General features: G+C 51.2%; 1 protein-coding gene across 1 annotated transcript; it reads left to right on the forward strand.

Moving 5' to 3' along the window:
• The first annotated feature begins 743 nt into the window (after positions 1 to 743).
• LOC121288186 (methionine-R-sulfoxide reductase B1-like) lies at positions 744 to 13,092 on the forward strand. Its single transcript, XM_041206603.1, has 4 exons — positions 744 to 838; positions 7,186 to 7,328; positions 7,435 to 7,549; positions 12,007 to 13,092. The coding sequence occupies exons 1-4, from the start codon at positions 784 to 786 to the stop codon at positions 12,030 to 12,032; spliced, it is 339 nt and encodes a 112-aa protein (XP_041062537.1). The 5' UTR covers positions 744 to 783; the 3' UTR covers positions 12,033 to 13,092.
• The last annotated feature ends 468 nt before the right edge of the window (positions 13,093 to 13,560 follow it).

A 13,560-nucleotide genomic window follows, 5' to 3' on the forward strand; every position in this document is an offset into this window, starting at 1 on the left:
TCCAGCTCTACAACCCTCCGAGATGTCTGCACTCCTCGAACTCTGGCCTCTTGACCGAGCATTCCTGATTTTAATCACTCAAACATCTTCAGTTTCCTGGACCCGGAACTCAGAACATCTATCATCTTTTCAATTTTCTTTAAGATGCTCTTTAAAACCTACATCTTCACCCAAACTTTTGTTCATCTGTTCTAACATCTCCATTTCTGGTAAAAACAAAAAAACTGCGGATGCTGGAAATCCAAAACAAAAACAGAATTACCTGGAAAAACTCAGCAGGTCTGGCAGCATCGGCGGAGAAGAAAAGAGTTGACGTTTCGAGTCCTCATGACCCTTCGACAGAACTGTCGAAGGGTCATGAGGACTCGAAACGTCAACTCTTTTCTTCTCCGCCGATGCTGCCAGACCTGCTGAGTTTTTCCAGGTAATTCTGTTTTTGTTCTCCATTTCTGGTTTGGTTTCAAATTCCGTCTACTGATGCTGTGAGATGTCTTGTGATATTTTATTGCTTTAAAGGTACTATTTAAATACAAATGGTTGTATGGGCACTAAATGTTGCCTTGCTAAGTCTTAACCGTCATCCTAAGAACAAATGTGTTGAAAGAGGAAAGAAAACTTGCAAAAATGCGCATTTTACTATTTATCAGCTGCTACTTCAGCTTCTCCTGCTCCTGGCTCAATATCGCCCTCGCCAGGCCGCCCCCCGTAGCTGCAGCTGGCCCCGTCACACCGGCCTCCGGCCTCTGGCGCATGCGCTCGTTCTAACGGCCAGGGAGCTGGACGATGGCGTTTTGTTCCTTTTTTGGCGGAGAGGTTTATAAAGATCACTTTGAAGTGGGTGAGTTTGGTTATCGCGGTCCTGAGAGTGAGCGAGATTTGGTTTCAACTTCACTTTTCTTTCAAAAAACGGGTTTGAGTTTTGGGGAAAAGTCGAGTTTGGTGAAAGTGGCGGAATCTGGACCGACCGGTAAAAACTCGGAGTCCCGGAGCCCGAAACCTCATCCCCCCCGTCCATCCCCCACAAATCCCCATCCCCCCCCCGTCCCCCCAAATCCCCATCCCCCCCGTCCCTCCCCCACAAATCCCCATCCCCCCCCGTCCCCCCAAATCCCCATCCCCCCCGTCCCTCCCCCACAAATCCCCATCCCCCCCGTCCCCCCAAATCCCCATCCCCCCCGTCCCTCCCCCACAAATCCCCATCCCCCCCGTCCCCCCAAATCCCCATCCCCCCCGTCCCTCCCCCACAAATCCCCATCCCCCCCCCGTCCCCCCAAATCCCCATCCCCCCCGTCCGTCCCCCACAAATCCCCATCCCCCCCCGTCCCCCCAAATCCCCATCCCCCCCGTCCCTCCCCCACAAATCCCCATCCCCCCCCGTCCCCCCAAATCCCCATCCCCCCCCCCTCCCCACAAATCCTCATCCCCCCCGTCCATCCCCCACAAATCCCCATCCCCCCCCGTCCCCCCAAATCCCATCCCCCCCGTCCCCCCACAAATCCCCATCCCCCCCCCGTCCCCCCAAATCCCCGTCCCTCCCCCACAAATCCCCATCCCGTCCCCCCAAATCCCCATCCCCCCCGTCCCTCCCCCACAAATCCCCATCCCCCCCCGTCCCCCCAAATCCCCATCCCCCCCGTCCCTCCCCACAAATCCCCATCCCCCCCCGTCCCTCCCCCACAAATCCCCATCCCCCCCCCGTCCCCCCAAATCCCCATCCCCCCCCGTCCCTCCCCCACAAATCCCCATCCCCCCCCGTCCCCCCAAATCCCCATCCCCCCCCCCGTCCCCCCAAATCCCCATCCCCCCCGTCCCTCCCCCACAAATCCCCATCCCCCCCCCGTCCCCCCAAATCCCCATCCCCCCCCGTCCCCCCAAATCCTCATCCCCCCCGTCCCTCCCCACAAATCCCCATCCCCCCCCCGTCCCCCCAAATCCCCATCCCCCCCCCGTCCCCCCAAATCTCCATCCCCCCCGTCCCTCCCCCACAAATCCCCATCCCCCCCCCCGTCCCCCCAAATCCCCATCCCCCCCCCGTCCCCCCAAATCCCCATCCCCCCCGTCCCTCCCCCACAAATCCCCATCCCCCCCGTCCCCCCAAATCCCCATCCCCCCCCGTCCCCCCCACAAATCCCCATCCCCCCCCCGTCCCCCCAAATCCTCATCCCCCCCGTCCCTCCCCCACAAATCCCCATCCCCCCCGTCCCTCCCCCACAAATCCCCATCCCCCCCCCGTCCCCCCAAATCCCCATCCCCCCCATCCCTCCCCCACAAATCCCCATCCCCCCCCGTCCCCCCAAATCCCCATCCCCCCCCGTCCCTCCCCCACAAATCCCCATCCCCCCCGTCCCCCCAAATCCCCATCCCCCCCCCGTCCCCCCAAATCCTCATCCCCCCCGTCCCTCCCCACAAATCCCCATCCCCCCCCCCGTCCCCCCCAAATCCCCATCCCCCCCGTCCCTCCCCACAAATCCCCATCCCCCCCCGTCCCCCCAAATCCCCATCCCCCCCCCGTCCCCCCAAATCCTCATCCCCCCCGTCCCTCCCCCACAAATCCCCATCCCCCCCCCGTCCCCCCAAATCCCCATCCCCCCCGTCCCTCCCCCACAAATCCCCATCCCCCCCCCCCGTCCCCCCAAATCCCCATCCCCCCCCCGTCCCCCCAAATCCCCATCCCCCCCCCGTCCCTCCCCCACAAATCCCCATCCCCCCCCCGTCCCCCCAAATCCCCATCCCCCCCGTCCCTCCCCAACAAATCCCCATCCCCCCCCCGTCCCCCCAAATCCCCATCCCCCCCCCCGTCCCCCCAAATCCTCATCCCCCCCGTCCCTCCCCCACAAATCCCCATCCCCCCCCCCGTCCCCCCAAATCCCCATCCCCCCCCGTCCCCCCAAATCCCCATCCCCCCCTTCCCCCCCCCACAAATCCCCATCCCCCCCGTCCCTCCCCCACAAATCCCCATCCCCCCTTCCCCCCAAATCCCCATCCCCCCCGTCCCTCCCCCACAAATCCCCATCCCCCCCGTCCCTCCCCCACAAATCCCCATCCCCCCCCAAATCCCCACCCCCCCCTGTCCCCCCAAATCCCCATCCCCCCCTGTCCACCCCCCACAAATCCCCATCCCCCCCGTCCACCCCCCACAAATCCCCATCCTCCCCCGTCCCCCAAATCCCCATCCCCCCCTGTCCACCCCCCACAAATCCCTGTCCACCCCCCACAAATCCCCATCCCCCCTGTCCACCCCCCACAAATCCCCATCCCCCCCTGTCCACCCCCCCACAAATCCCCATCCCCCCCCGTCCCCCCCCGCCACAAATCCCCATCCCCCCCGTCCCTCCCCCACAAATCCCTATTTCCCCCCCCCCACAAATCCCCATCCCCCCCTGTCCACACCCCCACAAATCCCCATCCCCCCCGTCCCTCCCCCACAAATCCCCATCCCCCCCGTCCCCCCCGCCACAAATCCCCATCCCCCCATCCCTCCCCCACAAATCCCCATCCCCCCGTCCCCCCCGCCACAAATCCCCATCCCCCCCGTCCCTCCCCCACAAATCCCCATCCCCCCCCCGTCCCCCCAAATCCTCATCCCCCCGTCCCCCCCCCACAAATCCCCATCCCCCCCGTCCCCCCCCCACAAATCCCCCCCCCCCCCGTCCCCCACAAATCCCCATCCCCCCCCGTCCCCCCCCCACAAATCCCCCCCCCCGTCCCCCACAAATCCCCATCCCCCCCGTCCCCCCCCACAAATCCCCATCCCCCCCGCCCCCCCCCCACAAATCCCCATCCCCCCCGTCCCCCCCCACAAATCCCCATCCCCCCCGTCCCTCCCCCACAAATCCCCATCCCCCCCCCCGTCCCCCCAAATCCTCATCCCCCCCGTCCCCCCCCCACAAATCCCCATCCCCCCCCCGTCCCCCCAAATCCCCATCCCCCCCGTCCCTCCCCCACAAATCCCCATCCCCCCCCCCCGTCCCCCCAAATCCCCATCCCCCCCGTCCCTCCCCCACAAATCCCCATCCCCCCCCCCCCCAAATCCCCCCCCCCCAAATCCTCACCCCCCCCGTCCCTCCCCCCCCAAATCCCCATCCCCCCCCGTCCCCCCCCCACAATCCCCATTCCCCCCCCCCCCCCCCCAAATCCCCCCCCCCCCCCTCACCCCCCACAAATCCCCACCCCCCCGTCCCCCCCCCCCAAATCCCCATCCCCCCCCTCCCCCCCCCCAAAATCCCCATCCCCCCCCAAATCCTCACCCCCCCACAAATCCCCCCCCCGTCCCCCACAAATCCCCATCCCCCCCCCCCTCCCCCCCCCCCCAAATCCCCACCCCCCCCCCTCCCCCCCCACAAATCCCCATCCCCCCCCGTCCCCCCCCCCCAAATCCCCACCCCCCCCCCTCCTCCCCACAAATCCCCATCCCCCCCCTCCCCCCCCCCCCCCCAAATCCCCATTCCCCCCCCCCCCCCCCCTCCCATCCCCATCCCCCCCCCCGTCCCCCCAAATCCCCACTCGCGCCCCCCCCCCACAAATCCCCATCCCCCCCCCGTCCCCCGTCCCCCACAAATCCCCATCCCCCCCCGTCCCCCCCCCACAAATCCCCATCCCCCCCGTCCCCCCCCCCACAAATCCCCATCCCCCCCGTCCCCCCCACAAATCCCCATCCCCCCCGTCCCTCCCCCACAAATCCCCATCCCCCCCGTCCCTCCCCCACAAATCCCCATCCCCCCCCGTCCCTCCCCCACAAATCCCCATCCCCCCGTCCCTCCCCCACAAATCCCCATCCCCTCGTCCCTCCCCCACAAATCCCCATCCCCCCCCAAATCCCCATCCCCCCCGTCCCCCCAAATCCCCATCCCCCCCTGTCCACCCCCCACAAATCCCCATCCCCCCCTGTCCACCCCTACAAATCCCCATCCCCCCCCAAATCCCCATCCCCCCCGTCCCCCCAAATCTCCACCCCCCCGTCCCCCCCACAAATCTCCATCCCCCTGTCCCCCCAAATCCTCACCCCCACCGTCCCAAATCCTCACCCCCCCGTCCCCTCCAAATCCTCACCCCCACCGTCCCAAATCCTCACCCCCCCGTCCCCCCCAAATCCTCACCCCCCATCCCCAAATCCTCACCCCCCCACCCCCCCAAATTCTCACCCCCACCCCCAAATCCTCACCCCCCACCTCCCCCAAATCCTCACCCCCCCGCCCCCAAATCCTCACCCCCCGCCCCCAAATCCTCACCCCCCCGCCCCCAAATCCTCACCCCCCTGCCCCCAAATCCTCACCCCCCTCCAAATCCTCACCCCCCCGCCCCCAAATCCTCACCCCCCGCCCCCAAATCCTCACCCCCCCCGCCCCCAAATCCTCACCCCGCCCACAAATCCTCACCCCCCCGCCCCCAAATCTCACCACCCCCAGATCCTCACCACCCCAGATCCTCACCCGCCCCGCCCCAAATCCTCACCCTCACTGTCCCAAATCCTCACCCACACGCCCCAAATCCTCACCCCCACCCCCAAATCCTCACCCCCCCAAAATCCTCACCCGCCCGCCCCCAAATCCTCACCCCCCCACCCCCAGACCCTCACCGCCCCGTCCCAGACCCTCACCGCCCCGTCCCAGACCCTCACCCCCCCCGTCCCAGACCCTCACCCCCCCGTCCCAGACCCTCATCCCCTAACCCCGCCCAGACCCTCACCCCTCCGTCCCAGACCCTCACCCCTCCGTCCCAGACCCTCACCCCTCCGTCCCAGACCCTCACCCCCCCCGTCCCAGACCCTCACCCCCCCGTCCCAGACCCTCACCCCCCCCTGTCCCAGATCCTCACCCCATAACCCCGCCCCTCTCCCAAATTCTACCCCCCCGTCCTTGCTCCCAATCCCCCCCCGTCCTTGCTCCCAATCCCCCCCCCCCGGTCCTTGCTCCCAATCCCCTCCCCCCGGTCCTTGCTCCCAATCCCCCCCCCCCCCCCCCCCCCCCCCCCCCCCCCCCCCCCCCCCCCCCCCCCCCCCCCCCCCCCCCCGGTCCTTGCTCCCAATCCCCCCCCAGTCTTTAACCCCAATCCCCTCTTCCAAATCCTTATTTCCAATCCTCCTCCCAAATCTCTCTGCCTTTATTCCCAATTCCTCATTCCCCAATCTCCCCATCCTCATTCCCAAAGCCCCTTGTCCCACATCCTCACTGCCAATTCTCAATCCCTCTATTTCCAACTCCTCATTCCCAAACCCCCGTCTTAAATCATCATTCCCTATCCCCAAGTTCCTATTCCCCAATCCCACTTATCGACTACCCAATCTTTGTTTAGTTTCCCAGTATAGAGGGGACCACGTTGTTAGGACTAGTAAATTGAAGGAAGTACAGGTAAATCCCAGTTAAGCTGAAAGGAGTCTATTGGCATGTGGACAGTGAGAATGTAAAAGGGAGGTTTGCACCTCCTGCACTTGCATGGGAAGGTGCCATGGGAAGGGGATGGAGTTATTGAGTGGACCAGGCAGTCATGGAGGGAACACTCCCTTTGGAATGCAGCAAGGCTCTGGAGGCATGTTGCTTTTTATTCCAAATTTATGTAATTAATTTAATTTAAATTCCACAGCTGCTGTGGTGGGATTTGAATTCATGTCTTTGGACCATTAATCCAGGCCTCTGCATTACTAATGCAGCAGCAGAACCGCGAAGCTACTCTGCCTGACATACCATTCCTCAGGCTTCCATTGAATTGCATTTGTAGCAGGAAGCTGAGGAAGAGAGAAGTCATAATGGAAGTGGAACAGAGATTTAAATGACAAGCAACTGGAAGCTCAGGGTCTTGCAGGACTAGAGGTGTTCCGTAAAGTGATCAGTCAATCTGCGTTTAGTCCCCCTGCAATGTAGGGGAGACCGTGTTGTGAGCAACGAATACAATATGCTAAGTTGAAAGAAGTAGCAGTGAAACACTTTAACTGGGAATCTTTGAACGGTCAGCAGTTTAGTGGGAATAGGGTTGAGGGAACAAAAGGTGGGTCTCATGAGCAAGTTGATCTCGGGGAGGGCAGGAGGGGAGAAACTAGAGAAAGATGCAAGTTTTGAGCTAGGGTAGAGGAAATCTTGAAGGAGATTTGACCTGATTAAACTTTATACTGCAAATGTAAAAATGTGTAAAAAACTGACTGTATTATTTTGTCTTACAATGTTTTGCAAACGTTGTTTCTTTTCAACATAGGGATATACGTCTGTTCAAAGTGTGGACATGAATTGTTTTCCAGCCAAGCTAAATACAACCATTCCTCACCATGGCCTGCTTTTACTCGAACTATTCATCCGGACAGCCTATCGAAGAGAAAGGAAGACAGAAATGCCCTAAAGGTAGGAAGTCAAATGTGGTATTAAATTGAAAATATAAGATTATTTCCTGTGCTTCTGTTGGTATTAGGTGCCTAAGTCAAACACTTGTAAAATCTCTTTATTTCAGGTTTCTTGTGGAAAGTGTGGGAATGGACTTGGTCACGAGTTCCTCAATGACGGGCCCAAGCAAGGCCAGTCACGTTTCTGAATATTCAGCAGCTCGTTGAAGTTCGTTCCCATGGGTAAGTGTGTTGTGACCGATTCAGTTTATAACAGCTCCATAAATGCCTGAAGAAAAGTAGCTTTGTTCATGTGGTCTTGTTTAAATTTCCATTTAAATTTGAATCCAGTCCACCTAAACCAGTTTTGAAAGTGAAACCTGCAGTAAGGAGCAATAAGATGAGCATAAATTATTGTGCTTAATAAAGTCCTTGTGCAACTACATCAATTATTTGCAATCTCACATTTTATAACATCTCTCTGTTTTCAGTAATTTTCGATGGTCACTTTATTTTCTGCTGCAGTTAATGTTGACATTTCAGCACACAATCTATTCTGCTTAGTTTCCTGATAAATTAACACACCTGTAACATTTATCAGGTGGAGCTCCTGTGTTTTGCTGAATCACGAGAGAGGGTAAGGGTTAGAAGTGGCAATATGACTTGTTGGTTTTATAGAGAACAAGATATCTCAATCAGTATTGTGTAACAAAATAAATCATCAAAAATCCATGTTAAACGTATGTGTATAATCAGACTGTTGCACATAATTTTATAATAAAATTAACGCTTTTGGTTGAATAAAGAATGGAGGGAATGGCAGTGAGGGTTGGGCTGAGGACCAAGCAGAGAAGAATACAAGAGGAGACTTCTCTCTATTCCCTCAGAACACTGTACCACTTTTTATACCCTTGTATGTGAATTCTGAGCTGCGAACTTATCTGTGCTTTAGAAAGCCCTGTCACAGAAGGTTATATCACAAAGCATTATGGACAGAGTGCCACCTACAGTTTCAGTACATTTACAGTGCTGTGACTATCCATCCTTTTGACTATATGACAGAGCAAATAGTATGCTGAACTCTCTAGACAAAACAAGCATGCACGTCAGGTGAAGTTATTACTTAAACTGTACAGTGCACAAGTCATACTGCACCTACAGGGTACTAACCCTAGGTTTTGTTACAGAGACATTTAAAACCTTGGAAATGAACCAGAGAAAAGCTAGTGTGAGAATAAGGAAATGACAGAGACACTACGCAAGTATTTAACACTTGTCTTCACAGTCGAAGATATAAAAAGCATCCCAAAAATAGTGAGGAACCAGAGGTTGATAACAAAAGTAGGATAACGAATGGGATCAAAAGCTGACAGATCCCCAGGACTTAATGGCCTACATTCTAGAGTTTGAAAAGGGATAGCTGCAGAGATAGTGATTGTTTGTGATCATCCAAAATTCCTTCAATCCTAGAACAGTCCCAGCAGATTGGAAAGTAGCAAATATAGCACCACTAGTCAAGAATGGAAGGAGAGGGAAAATAGGGAACTATATCTTTGGGCAAATGCCTGAATCCACTATGAAGATATTATAAGGCACTCTGCCTAATCATATTATGATTTTCTGAGTCAATATGGCTCTATGAAAGGGAAATTGTGCTTGACAAATTTTATTAGTTTTAAAGATGTAACCAGCAGGGTAAATGGAGGGGAACTAGTGAATGTAGTATATAGGGATTTCCAAAAAGCATTTGTTAGGTGCCAGATTATTATAGTATTTTGCTCAAGAAACATTTGCACAGCTCGAAGGCTGAATTGCAGTGTAACTTAATTGAAAAGTTCATTTAAAGGCTAAATAATCAGGTTAAAAACATTCAGACATGTAATAATTGTGTAGTAACAAAAATAAACAAATTCAACATGGAACAGGGAAGTGCTGAATGGCCATTTAATAGAAGGATAAAGCTGAGTTAAAATTACAAACCAATACACCATTCCTACTTTACAGACACCAAAGTACATGTAAATCTCATTGTACAGATGGTTATTGCACAAGATAAGGACAGAAGGTTGAGGTTAATGGATAGAGAATTGGTTAATGACGGAAAACAGAGAGTATGGATAAAAGAGGCATCTTCAAGTTGGCAAGATGTAACTAGTGGGGTGCTACAAAGATAAATGCTGGGTCCTCAACTATTTACAATCTATATTATGACTCGAATAAGGGACCAAGAGTAATGTATCCATGTCTGCTGCATGGTACAAAGGCTAGGCAGGACAGTAAGCAGGATGGAGGAAAAAAGTCTGCAAAAGGATATAGACAGGTTAAGTAAGTGGACAATAATGTGGCAGATCATAGAGTCATAATGATACTAAAGGAAGCTATTCGGCCCATCAGATCATTGCCTGCTCTCCATTGAGTAATCCACCCAGTCCTATTTCCCTACTCTAACCCCTTAGTCCTGCAAGTTTATTACTCTCAATTGCTCATCCAATTTTCTTTCGAAATCATTTAACATCCCTGCTTCCACCACCCTTGTAGACAGCAAATTCCAGATCATTAAAACTTGCTGGGTAAAAAAATTCTTCCTCACATCTCCCCTGTATTATCCTACCCAAAATCTTAAATCTGTGTCCCCTAGTCCTTGGACCATCAGCTAATGGGAACAGCTTTTCTTTTGTCTACCTTGCTTAAATCTATCATAATTTTATAAAGCTCTATCAAATGTTACCTCAACCTCCATTGCTTCAGTTTCTCCAGCCTGACCTTGTAGCTATCATTCCTCATTTCTGCAGCCATTCTGTTAAATCTCCTTTGCACCCTCTAAAGGACCATCATATCTTTCCCAAAGTGTGATGACCAGAACTTGCTGCAGTTCTCTGGTTGTGCCCTAGCTGGAGTTTTATAAAGACTCAGCGTCACTTCCCTGCTTTTGTACTCAATGCCTCTATTTCTGAGGCCCATATGCTTTTCTAATTACTCGCTCAGTAGGTCCACCCACCTTCAGAGGTCTAAGCGCACGAACCCCTAGGTGTCTTTGTGCCTGCAGTCTTTAGAACTTTGCCAATAAGTCTATGTTGCCTCTCCCCATTCCCTTCTTCCAAAATGCATTATGTCCGATTTCTCTTTTAACTTCCATCTGCCCCATGTACTATCTATCTATGTCATGCTGCAGTTAATTGATGGTATGACACCTCTATGTAAATGAAGTGTAATGTGGGAAATGTGAAGTTATTCACTTTGGTAGAGGAATAAAAAATCCAATTTTTATTTTTAAATAATGAGAAACTTTTGACTGTTGATGTGCAGAGAGATTCGGGTGTTCTCATGCAAGAAACACAGAAGGTTAGCATCTAGGTGCAGAAAGCAATCAGGAAGGCAAATAGCATGTTGGCCTTTATTGCAAGAGGTTGGAGTACCAGAGGAAGAAGTGTTGCTACAATTGAACACAGCTTTGGTGAGCCCACACGTGGAAAACTGTTTACAATTTGGATCTCCTTATCTAAGGAAGGATATACTTGCCTTGGAGACAATGCAGCAAAGGTTCACTAGATTGATTCCTGGGTTGAGGGGATTGGCCTATGATGAGAGGTTGAGTAGGATGGACCTATATTCCTTGGAGTTTAGAATAATAAGAGGGAATCTCATTAAATCGTATAAGATTCTGAGAGGGCTTGACAGGTTAGATGCTGAGAGGTTCTCCTAGCTGGAGAATCGAGACCTGGCGTCCTAGTCTCAGAATGAGCATTTGGACCTAAATGAGAGGCATTCCTTTACTAAGAGTTGTGAACCTTTAGAATTCTTTACCCAGCAGAGCTGTGGAGGCTCAGTCTTTGTGTATACTCAAGGCTGAAATGCATAGATTTTGGGAAAGAGGGAAACTGGAGTTGAGGTTAAAGATTAGCCATGATCTTATTGATTGCCGGAGCAGGCTCGAGGTGTTGTCTGTCCTTCCCCTGATCTTATTATGTTCTTTTGTTGACTGAACCCCCAAGTGTAGGAATACTGAGTTATATGGAATGACTGGAGAAATCTCACTTTTCAGCCTTGGAAAGATGTAAAGTTGCGTAAAGGTACAGCAAAAGCTCATTCATTCTAATGAACTCCAGCAGTTGTTTTAGTGCAACTGAGCATGGTAAATTTTTAAAATAAGCATTTTGATCGAGATCCTTATCGCCAATAGTCAGTCCAGTGTTAGCATTTGTACAGCAGTCTTAAACTTATCATTTTAATTTAATACAGAACATTGAGCTTTTACATGATCAGGGTATAAGGTAAGGAATAGAATCAAAGCTTAATGTGCAATTTTTAACCTTTTCTGTTTTGGCTTAATTTCATTGTGCGTTTAAGTTTAAATAGTACTGCTAATATTTTTCAAACGTCAGAAAAACTCAAACCCGTGAAGACTGATTCATTGAGATTTCATTCTGTGTACATGTATAAAACTATTATTTTGCATGGTACGTACAGTAATTAATAAACTTGTAGTTATTGTGTGGATTGAAATAGGAATTATGCAAAACTGTTCGGCAAATTGTTTCTTTTTCTTTCCAAACTGACTGGATTTAGGATGCAACACTTTTATTGAACTTAATTTTAATAGATTTATAATACTTCAGAATAAACTAGTTATCAACAGAGTGCAGGTAATGGAAAAAAGCTGTTAATGTGCAAAATGTTAATTGTCTTTTTTTCATTTGCAGTCAGTGGACCTCTTGAGGAAAAATAAGGCGAGCATGGAACTTTTTTATTAATCAACTGAAAGCTGTAATGTTTAAAATACCAAGAAACTAAACATATAGAAGAATTACTGTTTCATCTGGAAATAGCAACAAAGGAGTCCTTGGTATTTTTTTTGGTGTTTAGTCATTACATGAAGTTTTCTGGATAAACTCTTCCTTGAATGTCCAGAAAATCGATACTTGCATGATTACACTGACAAAAATACTTACTGTGTGGAGGAAGTTGAATTTGATTTTTAAATATTATCTAATCTTTTGAAAATGTCATGGAAAGCACAACATGGGAGTAGGGTAACATTTGCAGCGGCTCGTTTTTCTCTGGGATTTTGCAACAGAAAACAGTCTTAATCATTTGTTCAAATAATGTTTTGGGTAACAAAGCTATCCAAGGTATATGAGGACAAAATATTAAACTAAAACGTTGCCTTGTCAGTTAAAGCAAAATGTACTTATGATCCTAAGCAAATAGTGGCTGTGACAACAAATTTTACAATGTGACACCAAAGTGATATATTTATGTAGTGTATTAAAATATTGTTTAAGTACTGTTAGAAATAGAAAATGTTATAGAAAAGGAAAAAGAATCACAGTAGTTGATAGGGGATTATTGCTTAAATCCTGGCTTTGTGACCAACTTTGGGGCCATTGCTGACAAATAATTAGGGAACTTATTACGATGAGGTATTGTAGATTAGGCAGCACCTCTGTAAGCAACTTTTTATTACGCTATTCGGCATTAGTCACTAAGTGTCTTTAGTAGTTTCTGTGGTCGGTCATATAGCCAATGGATCCCTTCTTTTCTGTCCACCCCACCTGCTTTACTTAAAGGTATGCAGAATCAGTCGCAGATTAGTATTGTGCAAGATAATGAAAAATCTTTTGGGGAGGTGCGTGAGAAAGGACTGAAATTAAAGATTGAAGTTTATCTTTTCCTGAATCTTTTAACACTATGTACACTTTGCTTGGGACAAACGTTTCTGGTTAGATTTTAAATGCACAACATATGTACTGTTGATTTTTCTAAATTAAAAAATATTTTGAATCCTGCTGTTTACAGTTACAGGTCATTTATTTTGCCAACAGTTTGGCTTTCTTTCCAAGCTTTTACATTTGGCCTTTTTAATTTGGAGTAACTTTAATGAGAACGGGAAGGAAATAATTCAATACTGTAGACATGAGGAAATGCACTTGCCTGATGGTTCAGAAGGTACATTGCGTACAATTGAGCTTTATTAGCATCATGGTCCCATTCCCCATTCTATGCTGATCTCTGTATGCACTATTGGTGAGGATAAGGTCTGTCAGTGCGCATTGCCTGGGGTCCTCATGAAAAGTGACCATGTGTTGAGGTACTAGACTACATGCACTTATGGAACCATACAGTAGCATGAGTTCAGAAAAAGGTGAAAAAAATTGAGGCAGGGAGGTGACCTATAAGGAATGGAACAATCAAATTATACGCAACATCAATTTTTCAATCAAAACTACAAGAGGCAAAGGTCATCTTCATCCGGT

Source organism: Carcharodon carcharias, chromosome 15 (genome assembly GCF_017639515.1).
Source record: "Carcharodon carcharias isolate sCarCar2 chromosome 15, sCarCar2.pri, whole genome shotgun sequence".
In the NCBI taxonomy this organism is placed as follows: Eukaryota; Metazoa; Chordata; class Chondrichthyes; order Lamniformes; family Lamnidae; genus Carcharodon; species Carcharodon carcharias.